The sequence below is a fragment of the Fimicolochytrium jonesii genome, assembly GCF_025526975.1.
Source record: "Fimicolochytrium jonesii strain JEL569 chromosome Unknown EV422scaffold_13, whole genome shotgun sequence".
NCBI lineage: Eukaryota > Fungi > Chytridiomycota > Chytridiomycetes > Spizellomycetales > Powellomycetaceae > Fimicolochytrium > Fimicolochytrium jonesii.
The window spans coordinates 136,781-152,061 of NW_026515680.1; the positions used below are offsets into that span (position 1 = coordinate 136,781).

The 15,281-nt window shown below is 55.0% G+C and overlaps 6 protein-coding genes across 6 annotated transcripts; 1 reads left to right on the forward strand and 5 right to left on the reverse strand.

Annotated features, from left to right (window-relative positions):
• Positions 1 to 77: 77 nt before the first annotated feature.
• Positions 78 to 3,079, reverse strand: EV422DRAFT_506649 (uncharacterized protein; the record flags this gene model as incomplete). The annotated part of the gene is made up of 10 exons (XM_053068580.1): positions 78 to 352; positions 463 to 652; positions 712 to 984; positions 1,231 to 1,338; positions 1,443 to 1,791; positions 1,860 to 2,092; positions 2,186 to 2,297; positions 2,323 to 2,352; positions 2,623 to 2,648; positions 2,678 to 3,079. 10 exons carry the CDS (start codon positions 3,077 to 3,079, stop codon positions 78 to 80), a joined length of 1,998 nt encoding a protein of 665 aa, XP_052925121.1.
• Positions 3,080 to 3,657: 578 nt separating this feature from the next.
• EV422DRAFT_567830 (uncharacterized protein) lies at positions 3,658 to 5,872 on the reverse strand (the record flags this gene model as incomplete). The annotated part of the gene is made up of 6 exons (XM_053072581.1): positions 3,658 to 3,845; positions 4,451 to 4,570; positions 4,644 to 4,686; positions 4,971 to 5,564; positions 5,655 to 5,698; positions 5,761 to 5,872. The coding sequence occupies 6 exons, from the start codon at positions 5,870 to 5,872 to the stop codon at positions 3,658 to 3,660; spliced, it is 1,101 nt and encodes a 366-aa protein (XP_052925122.1).
• Positions 5,853 to 7,314, reverse strand: EV422DRAFT_69299 (uncharacterized protein). Its single transcript, XM_053074312.1, has 2 exons — positions 7,104 to 7,314; positions 5,853 to 7,022 (listed from the first exon to the last, which is right to left on the reverse strand). The coding sequence occupies exon 2, from the start codon at positions 6,988 to 6,990 to the stop codon at positions 6,187 to 6,189; it is 804 nt and encodes a 267-aa protein (XP_052925123.1). The 5' UTR covers positions 6,991 to 7,022; positions 7,104 to 7,314; the 3' UTR covers positions 5,853 to 6,186.
• Positions 7,315 to 8,617: 1,303 nt separating this feature from the next.
• Positions 8,618 to 8,884, reverse strand: EV422DRAFT_486060 (beta centromeric histone H3; the record flags this gene model as incomplete). The annotated part of the gene is made up of 1 exon (XM_053067384.1): positions 8,618 to 8,884. A coding segment is annotated over one exon (267 nt), but the record flags the coding sequence as incomplete, so codon positions are not given.
• Positions 8,885 to 11,242: 2,358 nt separating this feature from the next.
• EV422DRAFT_596418 (uncharacterized protein) lies at positions 11,243 to 12,479 on the reverse strand (the record flags this gene model as incomplete). Its single annotated transcript, XM_053073605.1, has 4 exons — positions 11,243 to 11,568; positions 11,704 to 11,857; positions 11,984 to 12,338; positions 12,403 to 12,479. Coding segments are annotated over 4 exons (912 nt in total), but the record flags the coding sequence as incomplete, so codon positions are not given.
• A 1,056-nt stretch (positions 12,480 to 13,535) lies between these two features.
• On the forward strand, positions 13,536 to 15,157 carry EV422DRAFT_496926 (centromere/microtubule binding protein CBF5; the record flags this gene model as incomplete). The annotated part of the gene is made up of 4 exons (XM_053067912.1): positions 13,536 to 13,598; positions 13,679 to 13,955; positions 14,028 to 14,414; positions 14,490 to 15,157. The coding sequence occupies 4 exons, from the start codon at positions 13,536 to 13,538 to the stop codon at positions 15,155 to 15,157; spliced, it is 1,395 nt and encodes a 464-aa protein (XP_052925126.1).
• Positions 15,158 to 15,281: the final 124 nt, after the last annotated feature.

The following is a 15,281-nucleotide window of genomic DNA, read 5'->3' on the forward strand; positions in this document are numbered from 1 at the left end:
CTTCACACTTAAGTACCTTGATAGCGTTTGAAAGTGCCCGCCCGTTATAGAGCGCCTTGTTCTTCTTCTTCGTCAGATTACGGCAGTGGTCGTCGTACTGCCTCGATATCCTGTGCGGATCGCCCCGTAATCGAACAACGGTTGCGTAAAAGAACAGCCGTCGCGGAAATAATCTTCACAACGTGTCCAGGGCCCTCTGCAAGGTCGCGCTCATCACCACGGTAATGAGGAGGGTTCCCTTTCCCCTTGCGCTTCGTGGTGGCGGTGCGCAGGCCAGCCATGAGCAGGTCCCATTCCGCCGTCGTATCCAACTCCTCGTTGGCCCACCAATTGTAAGGAAACTTCTCCCCGGCTTCGAGCCATCCACAGACATCACATCAAACTTTACCAAACGAACGTTTCCTGATAACTCTGCTGGAGATCTCGCCGGGGTGGTTGCAGCTGTTACTTCCGCCGGTGTACCGGGTTCTTCCTCGACAGGATCGCTGAAGAATGTGCAGAAAAACTGGGTGACGAGCCCTTGTTCCGTGCTTGCGCAGAGCACGGCGATGTCTTCGATGTTCTTGCCCAACACGGCCCAGGTGTGGGCTGTCGGGTAGGTCGTTGCGACATCCTGGGGCATAGCTGCGTCAATGGTGGAAAGAACTCTCGCCTTGATCACCAATAGCATCGCATATGGGCAGCGCATTGTCATGGCGATTGGCAAGGCACTTTTTCGGCAATCTGCAATCTATCGATGGCGTTAATATCGATGATCTGACCGTTGTTTGCTTGGGCCACGAACGGCTCGTATGAATAGGGCTCGGATGGATCGACGTTGGGAATCTCATCATCCATGATGAACATTGTTGCGCGATCCACAAACCATCCATGCTCGTTCAGCTTAGTGTTTCTCTCGATAACGCTGATGTTATACTGGACGGATGGGAGCGCTCTCGAGAATGGTATCTTGACGAAGAACTCGCCAACGATTTTCATAATGACCTTTCTTGAAAGGTGAAGTCCCGTTCGTCTCGTCAACTGAAGATGACCTTGATGAAAGGAAGATTCCCTCGCACGATGACATCAACACGGCCGCGCTCTCATCCTTGCTAGAACTTGATCGAGCTCATATCGACATCCACAAGTGTAGAATATTGGTTATCGCCGTAAATTGGTTGGTTGTGCTTGCATCGTCTTCTTAGCTAGCGCTCGTTTCCCTGACGAGGAAGCCGTCAAGATCGTCGTTACCGGCCTCGTGATCGTTGCGGGTGCAGCCTGAGCTATGCGAGTGCAGGGGGACTTCGGCCCCTTTCGCTCAAGGCTGAGAGATGCTCTGACCGTGTCGACCATCCATTGCTATCAAAGCAGGTATAGATCATCGGCAGTTGAGAACGATGTCGCTTCAGGAGAAGCTCGGTACCGATGTGGATGGTCCAATAAGAGCGTCCGCTGTGACCTACTAGCTGGCCCGCCAGGTGTCGCAGCAGCCCCAGGCGCACCACAAGTTTTCCCCAATCGGACGATCTGTTGCTGCATTTCGGGCTTGGCGGCCACATTGCATATCGGAATTTCTCCGACAACATCGAGTTTGTGCGCTGTGGCAGAGAGGACAGTATCGTAGCTCGCGCTCCACGGTAAGAGCCCTTTTCTTGGCGGAGCTGATCAGACTTTTGAGCTCGTCGTCCGATGAGCACGACCCCATCCAATCTCCCGATCCCGCAATCTGGGTGATCGATCAAATAGGTGGAGTAGCGTTCAGAGTAGCGTTTCTCCTGGGCAGCAATGCTCTTGCTTTGCGCATGGCCCGTGCTGAATAGAAACTATGTTAAGCAACTCCACCACAAACTTGAAGTTGTTGACCACAAAGTTCTGCTTACCCTTCTGTTTCGGGTTTAAATGCCGAGACGTGAATTATTGCGTCCGCAAAGTCGGACCACTGTTGTAGGATTTCTCTCGTGTCCTTGACGTCGTATCCGCAGTCATTGAGCGCTTCTTTGATGGATTTGAGGTAGATGCGGGGGTATTCCGCTTGAAGTGTCCAAGCTAGTCGCTCGAGACGGGCTTCATTCTCGCGCCTCTTCCTCTCGATTTCGGAGTCTTCGGCAGTTAGCTGCCGTCGCCCTTTTTTCGAGGAAACGCTAAAAGGGTTAATAGCCAAGGCTCCCTCAGCGCGGCGAGCAATGGCTCGAGGTTCCCTCCGAACCAAGGCGGTGGTCTCGGCGGGCTGTTCCTCATCACCGTCGTAGAATTCCTCCTCCTTATCATCACCCTCCTCTTTAACACGCGCAGGACTGTCGTCCTCATATTCTTCGACCCTTGATGCGAGCCCAGATCATGTACCCGGGTCCATAGAGGATCGCAATCTTGGGGCTGCAAAGCCACGTAAGATAAAGGCAATGCTTGTCGTTTATGAGTGCATAAGGCACCGAGACCGAGACAGCGCTTAATCCCGCGATCGGGTGCAGAATCTCTTCACCGGGCCGAAGAAGAAGCATGCCCCCCCCCCCCCCCCTCCCCCGCTCCCGGAAAGAGAGTGGGGGGGGGGGTGATTGCTCTGATCGTAAGAAGACGTAAGCGATGTGATTCCGCCATCCTGGTGTATACTGGTTGGTGAGGTCGAATTCTTGCAAAGTCTTCTACCCGTCGGCGAGCGCGGGGTCCATGGACTTTTGGTCGTGCCATGTCGATAGCGTACCATTTGCGGAGAACGCGGGTCATCCTTTCGCTGGTCGGAGGAAAGCCCGTATCCTTGTTGAAAGACGGCCAGAATGGGCACTAGCTCTCCTTCTTCGTGGCCGTACACCAGGATATTTCCGGCCACCTCGCGGTAGCCAAGGGCGTCCTCCTCAGCGTTAGTGCGGAGATGGGCGTCCGCGGGGAGACCATCTGCTTCGGTGGGTTTCCTGCAGAGATTGCGCTTGACGTTGAAGTTGCTCACGTAGATCTGCGTCTCAGCAGACCATCTGGCTAGCTCATTGGTCAAGCAGGCTCCGTACCGCTTTTCGTCCATGTCGCAATGGGCGCTGAAGAATCGTTCCATCAGATTTGGCGTGGACACCATGGCAGTGTACGGTCCTGGCTGTCGCGTAGATGGCATGACGCAGAGTGGCTGTTCGAGATGTCGGTGACCATGACTTGCTGTGCTTGCAGATGTATCAAGCTTTGGCGATCAGAGTAAATCATCGGAACGGTCAGCCAATGAGGCTTCGATCGTGGATTGTGCTCGTAAGTTGTGAGGAATCTCGGGAGCTCCCCCTCCTCCGGCTCCGCCTCCACGGGGCGGAGCACCTGGACCGGCATCCCCACCGTTTCCGTCACCGTCACTCTCTTCATCCGAGGACGACTCTTCCATGTGCTTCTTTAAGTACGCGAGTCGTTTCTTCAATTTATCCCTCTCGTTTCGCTCGGCCGCGTCGCTGCGGCGCTTTGCTTCCTTCATCTTTTCCTTCGATACACACTCTTGCTCTTATACCTCGACTCCGACACTGCCTTGCAACCCAGGTAGTCCGCCTTAACCATCAACGCCTCGAAAGACCCCTTCTTCTTCTTTGATCTCGAGAACCTCTCTTGCGTCGTCGCCAGATGCTTTGCCAGGTTTTTGTGGTTGTCTTTCCGGTACCGCAGCGTCGCAATCTCGGTCGCCACTCGCAATGCTTCTCTTACACGGTCGGGAAGTCACTCGCGGCTGCAGCGGAGGATGCGCGCGTCGAGCGCGTAGTTGGTTTCGAGGGTCCCGGCGGTGGTACAGCTGGAGGAAAGCTCGGCTTCAGAGTCTTGCGGGCTGTCTGCTTCTTCTTGCCGTCTTTGCCGTCCCCGCTCTTTCTTGCCACCGTTCGCCATACTTTCGCGTATCGACTGGTTGTCTGGGTTACTGGAGTTGAGTATGGGAACGTTGGTCTTAGCTCTCTGGGGCGACTGTCAGACGTCTGTTGTTTTATACTTGCGGCGTTTCCCTCGCCAAACATTGGGGCCTGTTTTGTTGGAGAACGTCAGCCGTAAAAGTGGTCGGGAATATGACTGGGTTGAGTATGGTCCTGTGCAAGCGGGCACAGCCCTTGAACTGGAGCTCTTCTTCGGAATCTGAATTGGGATCGTATTCGGAATACGTGCGTCGTCGATGTGGTGAAAAGAACAGCAGGATGGTTCTTATGATTCGTAATGTCAAAATCCTCACATTTAACGAGAGCTGAGAGTTCTTGTTCGCCGGTATCTAGCACAATTGGGGATATGGGACGGCGGTGGCTACTTGAGCTAGCTCACCGACATCTTCTTTTCTGCCATAAGGAGGTATGCATGTAGCAAGTGATGCAGGAGGACAGCGAGCAGTTGAGATCGAGATCGGGCTGGATCCTTCATCGCCTTGCTGATATTGATATAAAAGCCCGTCTGTTTCCCCGTGCTCCTAAAACCCGATGTGGCAGTGCTCTTTTCCAGCTTCCGTCGTCTCCGTCGCCACCGTCGTCCATACCAGCCGCTAGTGCCTCATCGACTAGCTGAGTAGCCGGCGTCGTGATGATCCACTCCATATGTGGTAAACCCTGTCCTCGACGTGCGGTTGCAGGCTCGTCCCTTTCCATCTGATCAAAGCCTATTCCCGTGTAGTCGGTTAACTCGTTTTCGAATGCTTGGGTTCGGGCGGGTGCTATACCAGGCGTACCAACCGGCTGCATTTACTGTCCCCTCGACAACCCTATTCTGGAAGGCCTGCAGCGCAGCGGAGAAGTCGCCTGGGCCCACAGCACTCCAGTGGTGTTGCAAGCCCAGAGCACTTCAGTGGTGTTGCAAAGCCCCCGGCACTTCAGTGGGGTTGCAAAGACCATAGCACGGTACGTTGGTTGTCAGATTCCATAGCTCTCCAAAGTCCTTAGGCATTCCTCGGGATTGCAAAGTCGTCTGCACCGCCAGGATCCTCGACAATCGCTCCCGATGGTCTACGCTTTCCCCCACAAGTCGGGCGTGATCGGAGAAAGCGCAGACCATTGGCAGACCTGCCGTATAGACGACGGGAACAGCGCATCGTCAGCACCCCACGCCCCCTCCTCTCCTTGAGTGATGTCGCCGCTCTCCGTCTCCCCATGCGAGCTGGCCTCCTCTGTCTCCATGCCGGAGATCTCCTCCTCCTCCGTCTCCTCGGCCTCGTCATCCTCACTGGGGGTATAGGTTGACCCCCCAAGCTCGCTTTCCCTGCTGGCAGATGGCGAGGTCACGGGGGCCGTCGACCTGGTGGTCCGGCGAGTTGGTGACACCGGTTCGGGGGAGGTTTCCGGAACAAACTCCGTGCCTTCCGACTCTGACTCTACGCTGGTCACCTCGTCGGACAGGACCCGTTCAAAACGAGTACGCTTACAAGGGGTGGGACGAGCCATGGTGAGGGTTGGTGCGGTGGAGAGGGGATGTGAAACGGGGAGTGTAGCGATCGCAGCGGAAGTGAGGAGGGTCGCGAACGGGAAACCAAGGTACGATTCAATGAGATCACAGGCATCCTCGATGGACTCTGCGCTAAGCAACCGCTCCTGCAGTGTTTGAAGCGGTCCCATCAAGCCTCGGTCTTTGATGAATTTCCAGAAAAGCTTGGCGAGTTTCTGGCAATCGGGTGCCGATGAAACTAGGCCTTCTCCATCCAAGCATTGGAGAAGCCCGCCGTCCCGGTAGCATTCTCATATGCCCTTTACCTCTGCAGTTCCTCCATTCGCCGACGCTCCTGCTCCAGGCGCTCCTTTAGAGCGCGGGTTGTAGCCGCCCTAACCCGGCGTCTTTCCTCTGCCTCAGCTTGCTCACGGGCGGCCTGCTCTCGCAATTCCGCCATGCGTTGGGTGACCTGCTCTAATTCGGCTTGGAGGGCGGCAGCCTCGGCCTCGGAGTCGTTGGTGTGGTGGACGTTATTGCTCATGTTGATGTCAAGTAAGATGATGTATTGATGTATGTACTGATCGGATGAGGAGAAGAGGAACTGAGAGAACCACCCCGCCTTTTATAGACTTTCCCCCAGGCCGCCGTCATTTGCCCCCGGATACAAGCCCCCACTGCTCATCATCCGGACGGTCCTCATCCTCCAGGTTGTAGTAGCGTCGCAGTGTGTGGACACGTCATCAAGTACTTGGACAGCTCTTCCCTCGTAGATGCCGGCCGACGGCAGCTCACATCGGCTTTGTTTGAAACGCGCGTACGAGTTTACGTCGGTGAGGATAGCGCTATTTCCCATACTCATGGACGAGCTGAGGGCGTGTCCGAGTGCTGATCGGATGGAGGCCCGAGGAGGGTGTGCCCGTTGTGCCGAAGCGCAGGCAAGGAAGCGGTACGGCGCAGGATGTGACGGCCTGTGTGTTGCTTGTGACGGCGCATCCACTTCTTCTTGTGTTTGCAGTTGTAGAATCCGAGTTTTGAGACTTCTGTGTCATGGGGTTCCACAGGGGGCCCGTCCTCTTCATAACCGGGCATCCCGTAGACTTTGACATTCTCGTAAGAGTCTGGAGCAATGCTGTTGAGGGCATGGATCCGGTTCTCCTCCCAGTTGGCCAGGATCCGTCCACCGTAAATTGTCATCCGGTGAACCAACACATTGCGAAACTGTGCATGCGTCAGTGCTACCAGAATTCGCTTGTTCATTGGGATCAATGGATTAGGTTTTCGCTTGACCCAGACGTGGAAGTCAAACTTCGACAGTATGACTACGTCAGATTTGGCGAGGAAGTCGGCGGTGTGTTTGTGCATCAACTTGATCTCCTTTTCCAGTCTACCGCGGAGCTCCTGGACCTGCTCCCGTTCAGATTTGCATTCCTGTTGCTCTAGGCTTGTTTTGAGGGAGGGAATGCTGTGACGCAGTTCATCGTATCGCTGGCGTGTCTCAGCAAGGTCTTCTGCTGTGACAGCCCCGCTGCCCATGTAGACCGGAGCGAAGTGGTCTGAATCGTGTGTGATTACGATTGGCTCTGACGATGACAGGATCGGTCCAGATGTCGCCGACTCCCTGCAAATCCGTGACCAAATCCTCCTGGCCCGAGAACTCATACGTCATATGAGTGAAAGCATGGGGCGTATTCCTATAGTTTTTAGTGTTGATACCGCCCCCGTTGGAGGAGTGACGTTCGAACGTTCCGGCAAGGTACTCGTCGAGTGCGTACCATTTGCGCTCGCTGACGGATTCGGGAACTAGGGAAGCGGCCTCTCCCGTTGCAGTAGCTGCGAGGTTAGGAGGCCCAGAGGAGCGTGTGGTGTCCAGTCGCTAGGGCTTTATTGCGACTGGACGTTGGCAAAACCCTGTTCGGTGGGGGTTTCCTTGACATCGATGTTGGCGGCGCGGGTAGTTTTCGGGTTTTTATTGGGGCAGGCTGTTGATGGAGGAGGTGGGGGACGTGGTTGCTGCTGCTCCTGACAGGAGGAATCCAACACCTCATAATGCGCTGGTTGCTGGCAAGTGATGAAGACATGGCCGATGGCATATCTGGCCAACTGTAGCTCGTTCCGGGTCACGGTGGCGGGCCAGAGCTTCATGTAAGGAAGAAAAGTATGACGTCAACGGCTTATTGATAAACGTCTCATGGCTCAGCATCGTCCGTACTTCCTTCCGTCGTTCACGCCGTTCGTTTCAGTTCAGCTATCTCTTCCTTTAGCTTTGCGTTCTCGTCTTCCAAAATCTTAAGTCTCTCCGTATGTTCCTTTACCTTTGCGTTCTCGTCATCCAAAATCTTAAGTCTCTTCACAACAACCGTATGCATCTCACTAATCATACTGCCCATTTGATGATCGGCAACAGACGCATCCGAACTTGCTCGGAGGGGACAGCCGCTCAACATCAAAGGTTCGCGACGCAGCTGGTCAATGGAACCGACGAGTCGCAGAAAATAGCTCCTCCACTTCCGCTCCGATTACATGTCAACCCCACTGCGGATACACCTGCCAGGAAAAAAAAGCTCACCGCGTCTGCAGCACACTTCGCTCGAATGGCTCATAATAGCTTGTCAAGTACGCCACGCACCCCAATGACATTTCCTTCAACAGCATGAGTGCGGTGAAGGGCGGACGTCGGTATGCGACGTGTAATCCGTAGCACACTCCGAATCCAAATCCGAAGCAACTCAGAGGTACTGTTGACCAGTAGAGTCTCTTATGCTTGAGTTGCGCACGATGCGAAAGTTGTGGCAAACTTGGCAACATTTGCTGCAGATGTGCTACACGAGAGGGGATGCCTTGCCGGAACACCTCCACCTTAACTTGCAGTCTGGTGGCCTCATAGGCATGTCAGTTGGAATCGTAAAAGAAGTGGTTTCCGTTGACCAAGTCGACCCAGTAAAGGACAAAGTGATGGGCACGCGCTCCGTTTGAGCACCCTCGGGGTCTTGTATGGACGGATGATGGCCTTCGTGGCGTAGTGCATACCGCCCATCCCGAAACAATCGTCACGCTTGTCCATGGACACCTGCGACAGCACGTCCATGTCGGTCAAGGTGATCCTCTTGATTTCCTCATACAAGACTCGTGTCCCGCCGTCAATTTTGATTCCCTTGGGAACAATGCAAGAGATAAGCTGGCAGCGGAACTTGTACGTCTTGGATGCCGGGGGCGGGGCGAGAGGGGTGTCGCGGCCCACATCGTACGCCGGGTCGCTGACGTCGTAGGCGTTGCTTCTCGGATCCCTCTGAAGTTGGCGTACAAGACGCATGTCGGTTACCCTCAGCGTCTGCCGTGCCGCATGGAACATGGGCAGCCAGGCGTCCGTTAACAGCGAGATGAGCATATCTTCCGCTCCCACCTGAAGGGCCTCGAGGGCCCCCGGCTGCCACATGTGCGGGTCCGTCAAGCTCACATTGTTGTCAAGTTCGCGGACAAGACGGCCGAATGGAGCCCGCGGGATAATGGGCTCCGTTCGGCGCTGCTGCTGCCGTATTTCCCGTAGAGCAACTGATAAACAGGTTGATGGAGACGGAAAATGAGATGCCTTGCTTTCGCTTTCAAATCGGAGCAAAAGAAACAAAAGCAGAAGGATACTCACGAGTTCCAGACGATAACGACAAGGACGACCCCCACGACCCCCGCGACCTCGACGTCAATGTTTCGACAGCCACCTACTTGCACATCGGGCACCTTCCAAGTGCTTCATTGTCTTGGAATAGCAAGTTCTGGAAGCCTCCTCTGCCTCGACCTCCGCGACGACCTCCGCGACGACCTCCGCTCCATGATGATCGTCAGGTCCCTCTTCATCGCCTCCTGATCGGTACGCATGGCCTTCAGGTTGTCACCAAGCTCCTGTATGGCGCTGGTCATGTTCACCAAGCTCCTGCATGGCGCTGGTCATGTTCGCGAAGGTCTGCATGATGTCGGAGGATGCAAAGGCCCGGAGCTGATCCACCGCCGCGAGGACCTCTTTCTTGTTTTCGATGATTTGTGCCAACAGCTCGGTAGTATTCATTGTCAGCACGTCGAAATCCCGCTTGGTCTGGTTCCGGAGGGATTCCATCGCCGCAAGCATCCTGGCGGCACTCGTCGCCATCTTTCTTATCATTTCCTTTTTCTCGTTCGATGTGTGGGTGGCGAAATCATCTGAATCTTGCTTGATATCCTCCTTGTGCGCTTGCACTCCTCCCGTACTTTGTTCAGGATGGTCAGGACCTTGTCCTCCACAAGACCGCCGAGGTTCCGTACCATGGTGCGGAAGTACACGAGCGCCAGGGGAGATTTTTACCGAACAACCTCAGCCGCCGTGGCTAGCAGGCGGAGAGTTTCCTCACGGATCGCGTGCATACGGGCGCGACGTTCAGCCGCCTGCCATTGCCTGCGTTCTTCTGCCGCTTGCTGTGCCTCGTGGAGGAGGGCAGTGTCTTAGCCAGCGCAGCTTGAGCGCTGGCGGACGCGGTCGGAGGGTGTGAAGACAGATTATCTTTCACCAGCATCGATTTGGGTTTCGTCACCCACCCCGCTCCGAATCAACATCAGGCCAAACACAGTGAAGCGAAAGGATGAAGGTGAACCCCAAGGAATGCATCCTCAGAATTAACCTTCCTCCGTCCGCTCATCCGGGCCTCCTGCTGCCGAATGTCGGTAGGTGTGGGAGGTAGAGGTGGGAAACGATCGACTTCCAATTGGGTTTTCGGGAACTTCAGCGCAGCGTTTTTAACCCAAAGCCCCCCCCCCCCCTCCATCCTGGATCATAAGTTTGCATACGTGCAAGCCTGAATACATAATAATTGCAGGTAGATGCGTGTGTGAAATCCGCATCCCGATTGATCAGTTGAAGATCCGGCTCGGTGATCTTGAGATGGCCCAGCTCTCCATGCTGAAATAGATTCGGGTGATTCGCTTTGTCTTCATCTGTCCACTTCAGATCGGCTTGCCGGCCCTCCCCCCTCGCCGAATGTCGTCAGAACATTCGAACGAGGGATACGAAGCACCCATTACATATGTGATGGGTGCCACACGAGCTGACAGTGCGGCACGAGATCCAAGTGCCGCATATGCAACAATTATGGTTGCTGCGTCCCGGGTTGAAGTAAATGGGCCAGCGGTCCCTAAGAGAAACAGTCAATACCCGTTTATCAGTTGGATTACCCCTTCGCCACACCTACCGACAAATGGCACAGCGTGGTTGCCTATGCAAAAAGGTCACCATCTCCTGGACGATGCACGTGCGGCAGTAGAGGTGCCCGCACCGACCGCAGTGGTTACCGGGGTTGGTTAGACACACGGGACAGGTTGGGGGCATTTTGTCGGTGTGGTGGATGTTGAAGAAGAGGGGTGTGAAGTTGACTGTTATGGGGACGAGAGTGGAAGAGTTGGACAGCCTGACTTTTGGACAGCTCGAGTCGGGGGAGTGTTATCCTTGTATCGGCTCGGGAGCATGACTTCCTTGATGTCTCTCCTCCCCACTCGGTATGGTCGGCCTGTCTGAGGTGTCCAGGCTTTGCAACGGGCCCTGCCCCTTGATTGTGTCCGTGTCGTGCGTAAGCTTCCCCCCCTTATATTCTGCTATTTGCTCCCTGATTGTATCAGCTGCTCGCTGGATTACGAACGTGAAGACATCTGGGGTGTCGGAAGCCCATCGTTGCCTATGGTCGGACTGGTTGAATTAGTGCTGAGCCCTTGCACGACGTCGGGCCTTTGACCATCGTCCCTGCGCGGCCGTTTCCTGGGTGGACCAAGTTCGTCCGACGATCGTTCCTATGAAGTAACAACGTGAGCGATTGAGATGTTGGCCATGAACACCGTGGTGCTCCGATATGCGTACTGAGGTAACTGTTCTCGCTCTGTGGGCGGAAGGCCGATGTCGCTATTGCACTGAACGCATCGCTGCATGCCATCTGTCGCTGTTCTCGAAAATATCCTCGTCCTCGTTGATGACCTCGGACGAAGGGTAACGAAATCCCTCGACAACCGTGTCCTGGAAGGACACGCCCGGGTGCTCGACCGTGGAGTATACGAAGGTTCCGCAAGTTCTCGAGATGTTCTGAGGGTCTGGCATCCACTTGATTTCCAAGTCTGTGAATGCTGTTTCCTTCTTGCGAGCCGCCTGCAAGTCCGCTGTGCGGAGCCCCTGATGTTCCCTCAGTAATGACCACATCGTGGTACAGATGAGCCCAGGATTGTAGAACCTTCCTAGATTCACAAAGCGATGACCTGGGACGAGGAGACTCCGCATGGATCTCATCGGCAGGTGCCAGGTCGATGTGTGAAGATACTCTTAAGGGCGTCTTGAGAGAATATACGACCATGTCAATGTGATCCACTGACGGATCACTGGGCACGAGAGCAATTCCAACATCGGCGGGTGTCCGAGGTAACGATCCGTTATGACCGAATTCAGCTTGTGACCGAGGAAAGCCAGTTCGAGCAACGGGAAGACGATGCCGGTGTACTTGTACCATACCTCCCCTTCGGGCTCAACCTTTCCCGAGGTCACATAAGTCAGGAAACTTTCTTTCTGCCAAGTTTCAGATATTTCTGCGCTTGCTTGACGAGTCCTGCATTTGCAACCCGAGACGGACTCACTCGCAGAATCGCTGGCACATACCCAGGGACGCTCCTTCTTCACAACAGCATCGCCGCCTGTACCGATAAGCGTGGAAAGTGCCCAGAAGTTGTCGCCGAAAAGCTCCCATAACGCTTCCCGCTGCTTGTGGGTCATCAGCTTGTGGAGGCGTAATTTTGTCAGATGCGAGATGTAACGTTTGAGCTCGCTGAATGTGTCTCCGTCTAAGTTGGCGAGCGAACGGATGCACTTCCCGCGAAGGCGACCAATGGTCGCGATGTCTTCCGAAGCGATGATGAAAGACCTCACGGCGTCTCGATTTCGTCGGCACACCGCAAGGGCGCGGCGGCGGTGCGACTGGCTCGGGGGTACTGTCCTCATGAAGGGGCGGCGTCTCCTGAGTAGGCAGAGCATTCGGTTAGAGGCAAGTGAGGTCATTTATGCGCGACTAACGTGCCTACCGAGCGTTGCTCTTCCTTTTCCTTTGAACTAGGACCGGTGGTCGGACCAGCGGCTCGTTTACCCTTCCCCTTTGCGAGCGTGGCAAGAGTGGTGGGGGTAGCAGCGGAAGTATGAGCCATACTGAGTGTTATGGCGAGTGTAAGGAAGTGCTTATGGAGGGAAGCGACTGGTGGAACTCATGACATGCGGTATCAAAGGCCCAGGGGAAGAGAACGCTTTTTGCAGTTGTTAGACCGCGTTGTCCCCACCAATTTTTTCGCTGCAAGCGCTTGAGAAGTAGCGCTTGAGACGTGGTGGAGAGAGTGCATAGCTTCAGCCGCTGGCTGTTGCTGGAACAGACAGCCCGATTGAAGTTCAGAATGTGCTTGGAAGGGGAGGCCATCCGCCTGTCGGTATGGAGTGTGCCAACGGGCGTACAAAGCGGGACACAGTCTTGGTTGAGGAATATTCGACCGAGAACCTCTTGATGCCCCGATCGATCGCACAATTGACCGTAGGAGCGCTGCGTCATGGCGAGCGGTCAGAGAGATATTGTAATGGGTCTCTCCAGCGAGGACGGAGAAACGTTGGATGGACCGCCCGATGTAGATGAATTTTATTGACTGACACCTGTCGAAAGTTGCAGAGTGAGGCTCGTGTTTCCAAGAGGAGCAACAGGCTCGTGGGGTCGTTGTCTGGGAGAGCTCTCCCTATAGTTCTCCCGGTCGAGAGGGTGTTCAGATAGAGGGAGAAGTATCGCTATGGCTGCCAGTCGGTCGTAGATCGGTCTGAGATGGGGTTGTTGCGAAGGCCATCATCGAGAGGGGGGAGCCACTATTGAATGCGAGGTCGTGTGCCACATGCGCCACGCCCGCGCCACTCGCTGTGGCTTGTTTCTCCCTTTCGCCTCTTTCCGCCCTCCCGCTCTGTGCGGTCCCCTTCTGGCTGGAAGTTTTCTGAACACCCACCCACCCCCCTTGGAGACTCATTGGACCGCCGCATACGGACTCATAGTGCCCACCTGCAAGGCTCCAGTACTCCTCCCACAGAAAAGTCATAAGCGGGTCTATCTACAGTCCCTGGTTATCACAACACAGTCGCAACAATGGGCAAGTCGTCGAAAGCAGAAACCAAACCCCAGGAGGTCGACTATATGATCAAGCCCTCCTCCGTCACACCGGCGCTGGACACCTCTGACTGGCCTTTGCTCCTCAAGGTGGGTTAGCAACTCGTTGGGGATTTTGAGTAAGGGAGGAGTTGTGTGAAGGAGGCTAATTTCCCTTCCACGCCCGCTAGAACTACGACAAACTGAATGTTCGCACTGGACACTACACCCCCATTCCCAACGGTTGCTCGCCACTGAAACGTGACATTGAGAACTACGTCAAATACGGTGTGATTAACCTCGACAAACCCGCCAACCCATCGTCCCACGAAGTTGTCGCATGGATTCGTAGGATTCTGAGGGCCGAAAAGACCGGTCACTCTGGAACCCTTGACCCTAAGGTTACGGGATGTTTGATTGTTTGCATTGACCGTGCTACTCGTTTGGTCAAGTCGCAACAGGGTGCTGGTGCGTTACTTCCAGGATCACGTCGTCAAATGCGGGGAATCACCTCGGCTAACGTTTGCTCATGATCCATAGGAAAGGAGTATGTTGCCGTCCTCCGTCTCCACGATGCCATCGAATCCGAAAAGAAGCTGGCACAATCTCTGGAAACCCTCACGGGAGCCCTCTTCCAGCGTCCCCCATTGATCTCCGCCGTCAAGCGTCAACTGCGTATCCGTACCATCCACGAGCTCAAGCTCGTCGAGTTCGACAACGACCGCCACCTCGGGGTGTTTTGGGTCAGCTGTGAGGCCGGTACCTACATCCGTACCCTTTGTGTGCACTTGGGTCTTTTGCTCGGTGTGGGAGGTCACATGCAGGAACTGCGTCGTGTACGCTCGGGAGCTACGGGAGAGCATGACAACTTGGTGACAATGCACGATATTTTGGACGCTCAGTGGGTGTACGATAACACCAAGGATGGTAGGGAAACACTATTCTCAATGTATGGTTACGCATGCAAGTACGGCAGCTCACCTTTCCATTTCATATGCACAGAATCTTACCTCCGCCGCGCCATCCGGCCCCTCGAGTCCCTCCTGACAACCTACAAGCGCATCGTCGTAAAAGACAGCGCGGTCAACGCCATCTGCTACGGCGCCAAGCTCATGATCCCCGGTCTCCTCCGCTTCGAGTCCGGCGTCGACATCAACGAGGAGGTCGTGCTCATGACCACAAAAGGTGAAGCCATCGCCCTCGCCATCGCCCAGATGTCCACCGCCGAAATGGCCACCTGCGATCACGGCGTCGTTGCCAAGATCAAGCGTGTCATCATGGAGCGCGATACCTACCCGCGACGATGGGGATTGGGACCGAAAGCTCAGGAGAAGAAGAAGCTGATCAAGGACGGACACTTGGACAAGTTTGGACGACCTAATGAGACGACGCCTGCGACGTGGAAGAAGGACTTTGTTGACTACTCCGCTGGTCAAGTCGACACGGCCAAGCCGAAGGTTGACTCGGTCTCGGCGCCGGCGCCGGCGTCTCCCGCCAAGCCGTTGATTGAGGAGGTCAAGTCGAAGAAGAGGAAAGCGGAGGAGGAGGAGCCATCACCGGAGGGAGATGATAAGGAGAAGAAGAAGAAGAAGAAGAAGAAGGATGCTGAGGGTGATGCTGATGATGTACGTTTATGGGGAAGCCGTACCACTTTCTGCGCTTTCCGATGAAGATGCTCACATCATTTTGTTGGATTCAACAGGACAAGACAGAAAAGAAGAAGAAGAAGAAGAAGTCCAAGGACGAATAAGCCTTACATACCACACCACACACCACCACCGCCACCACCACGCC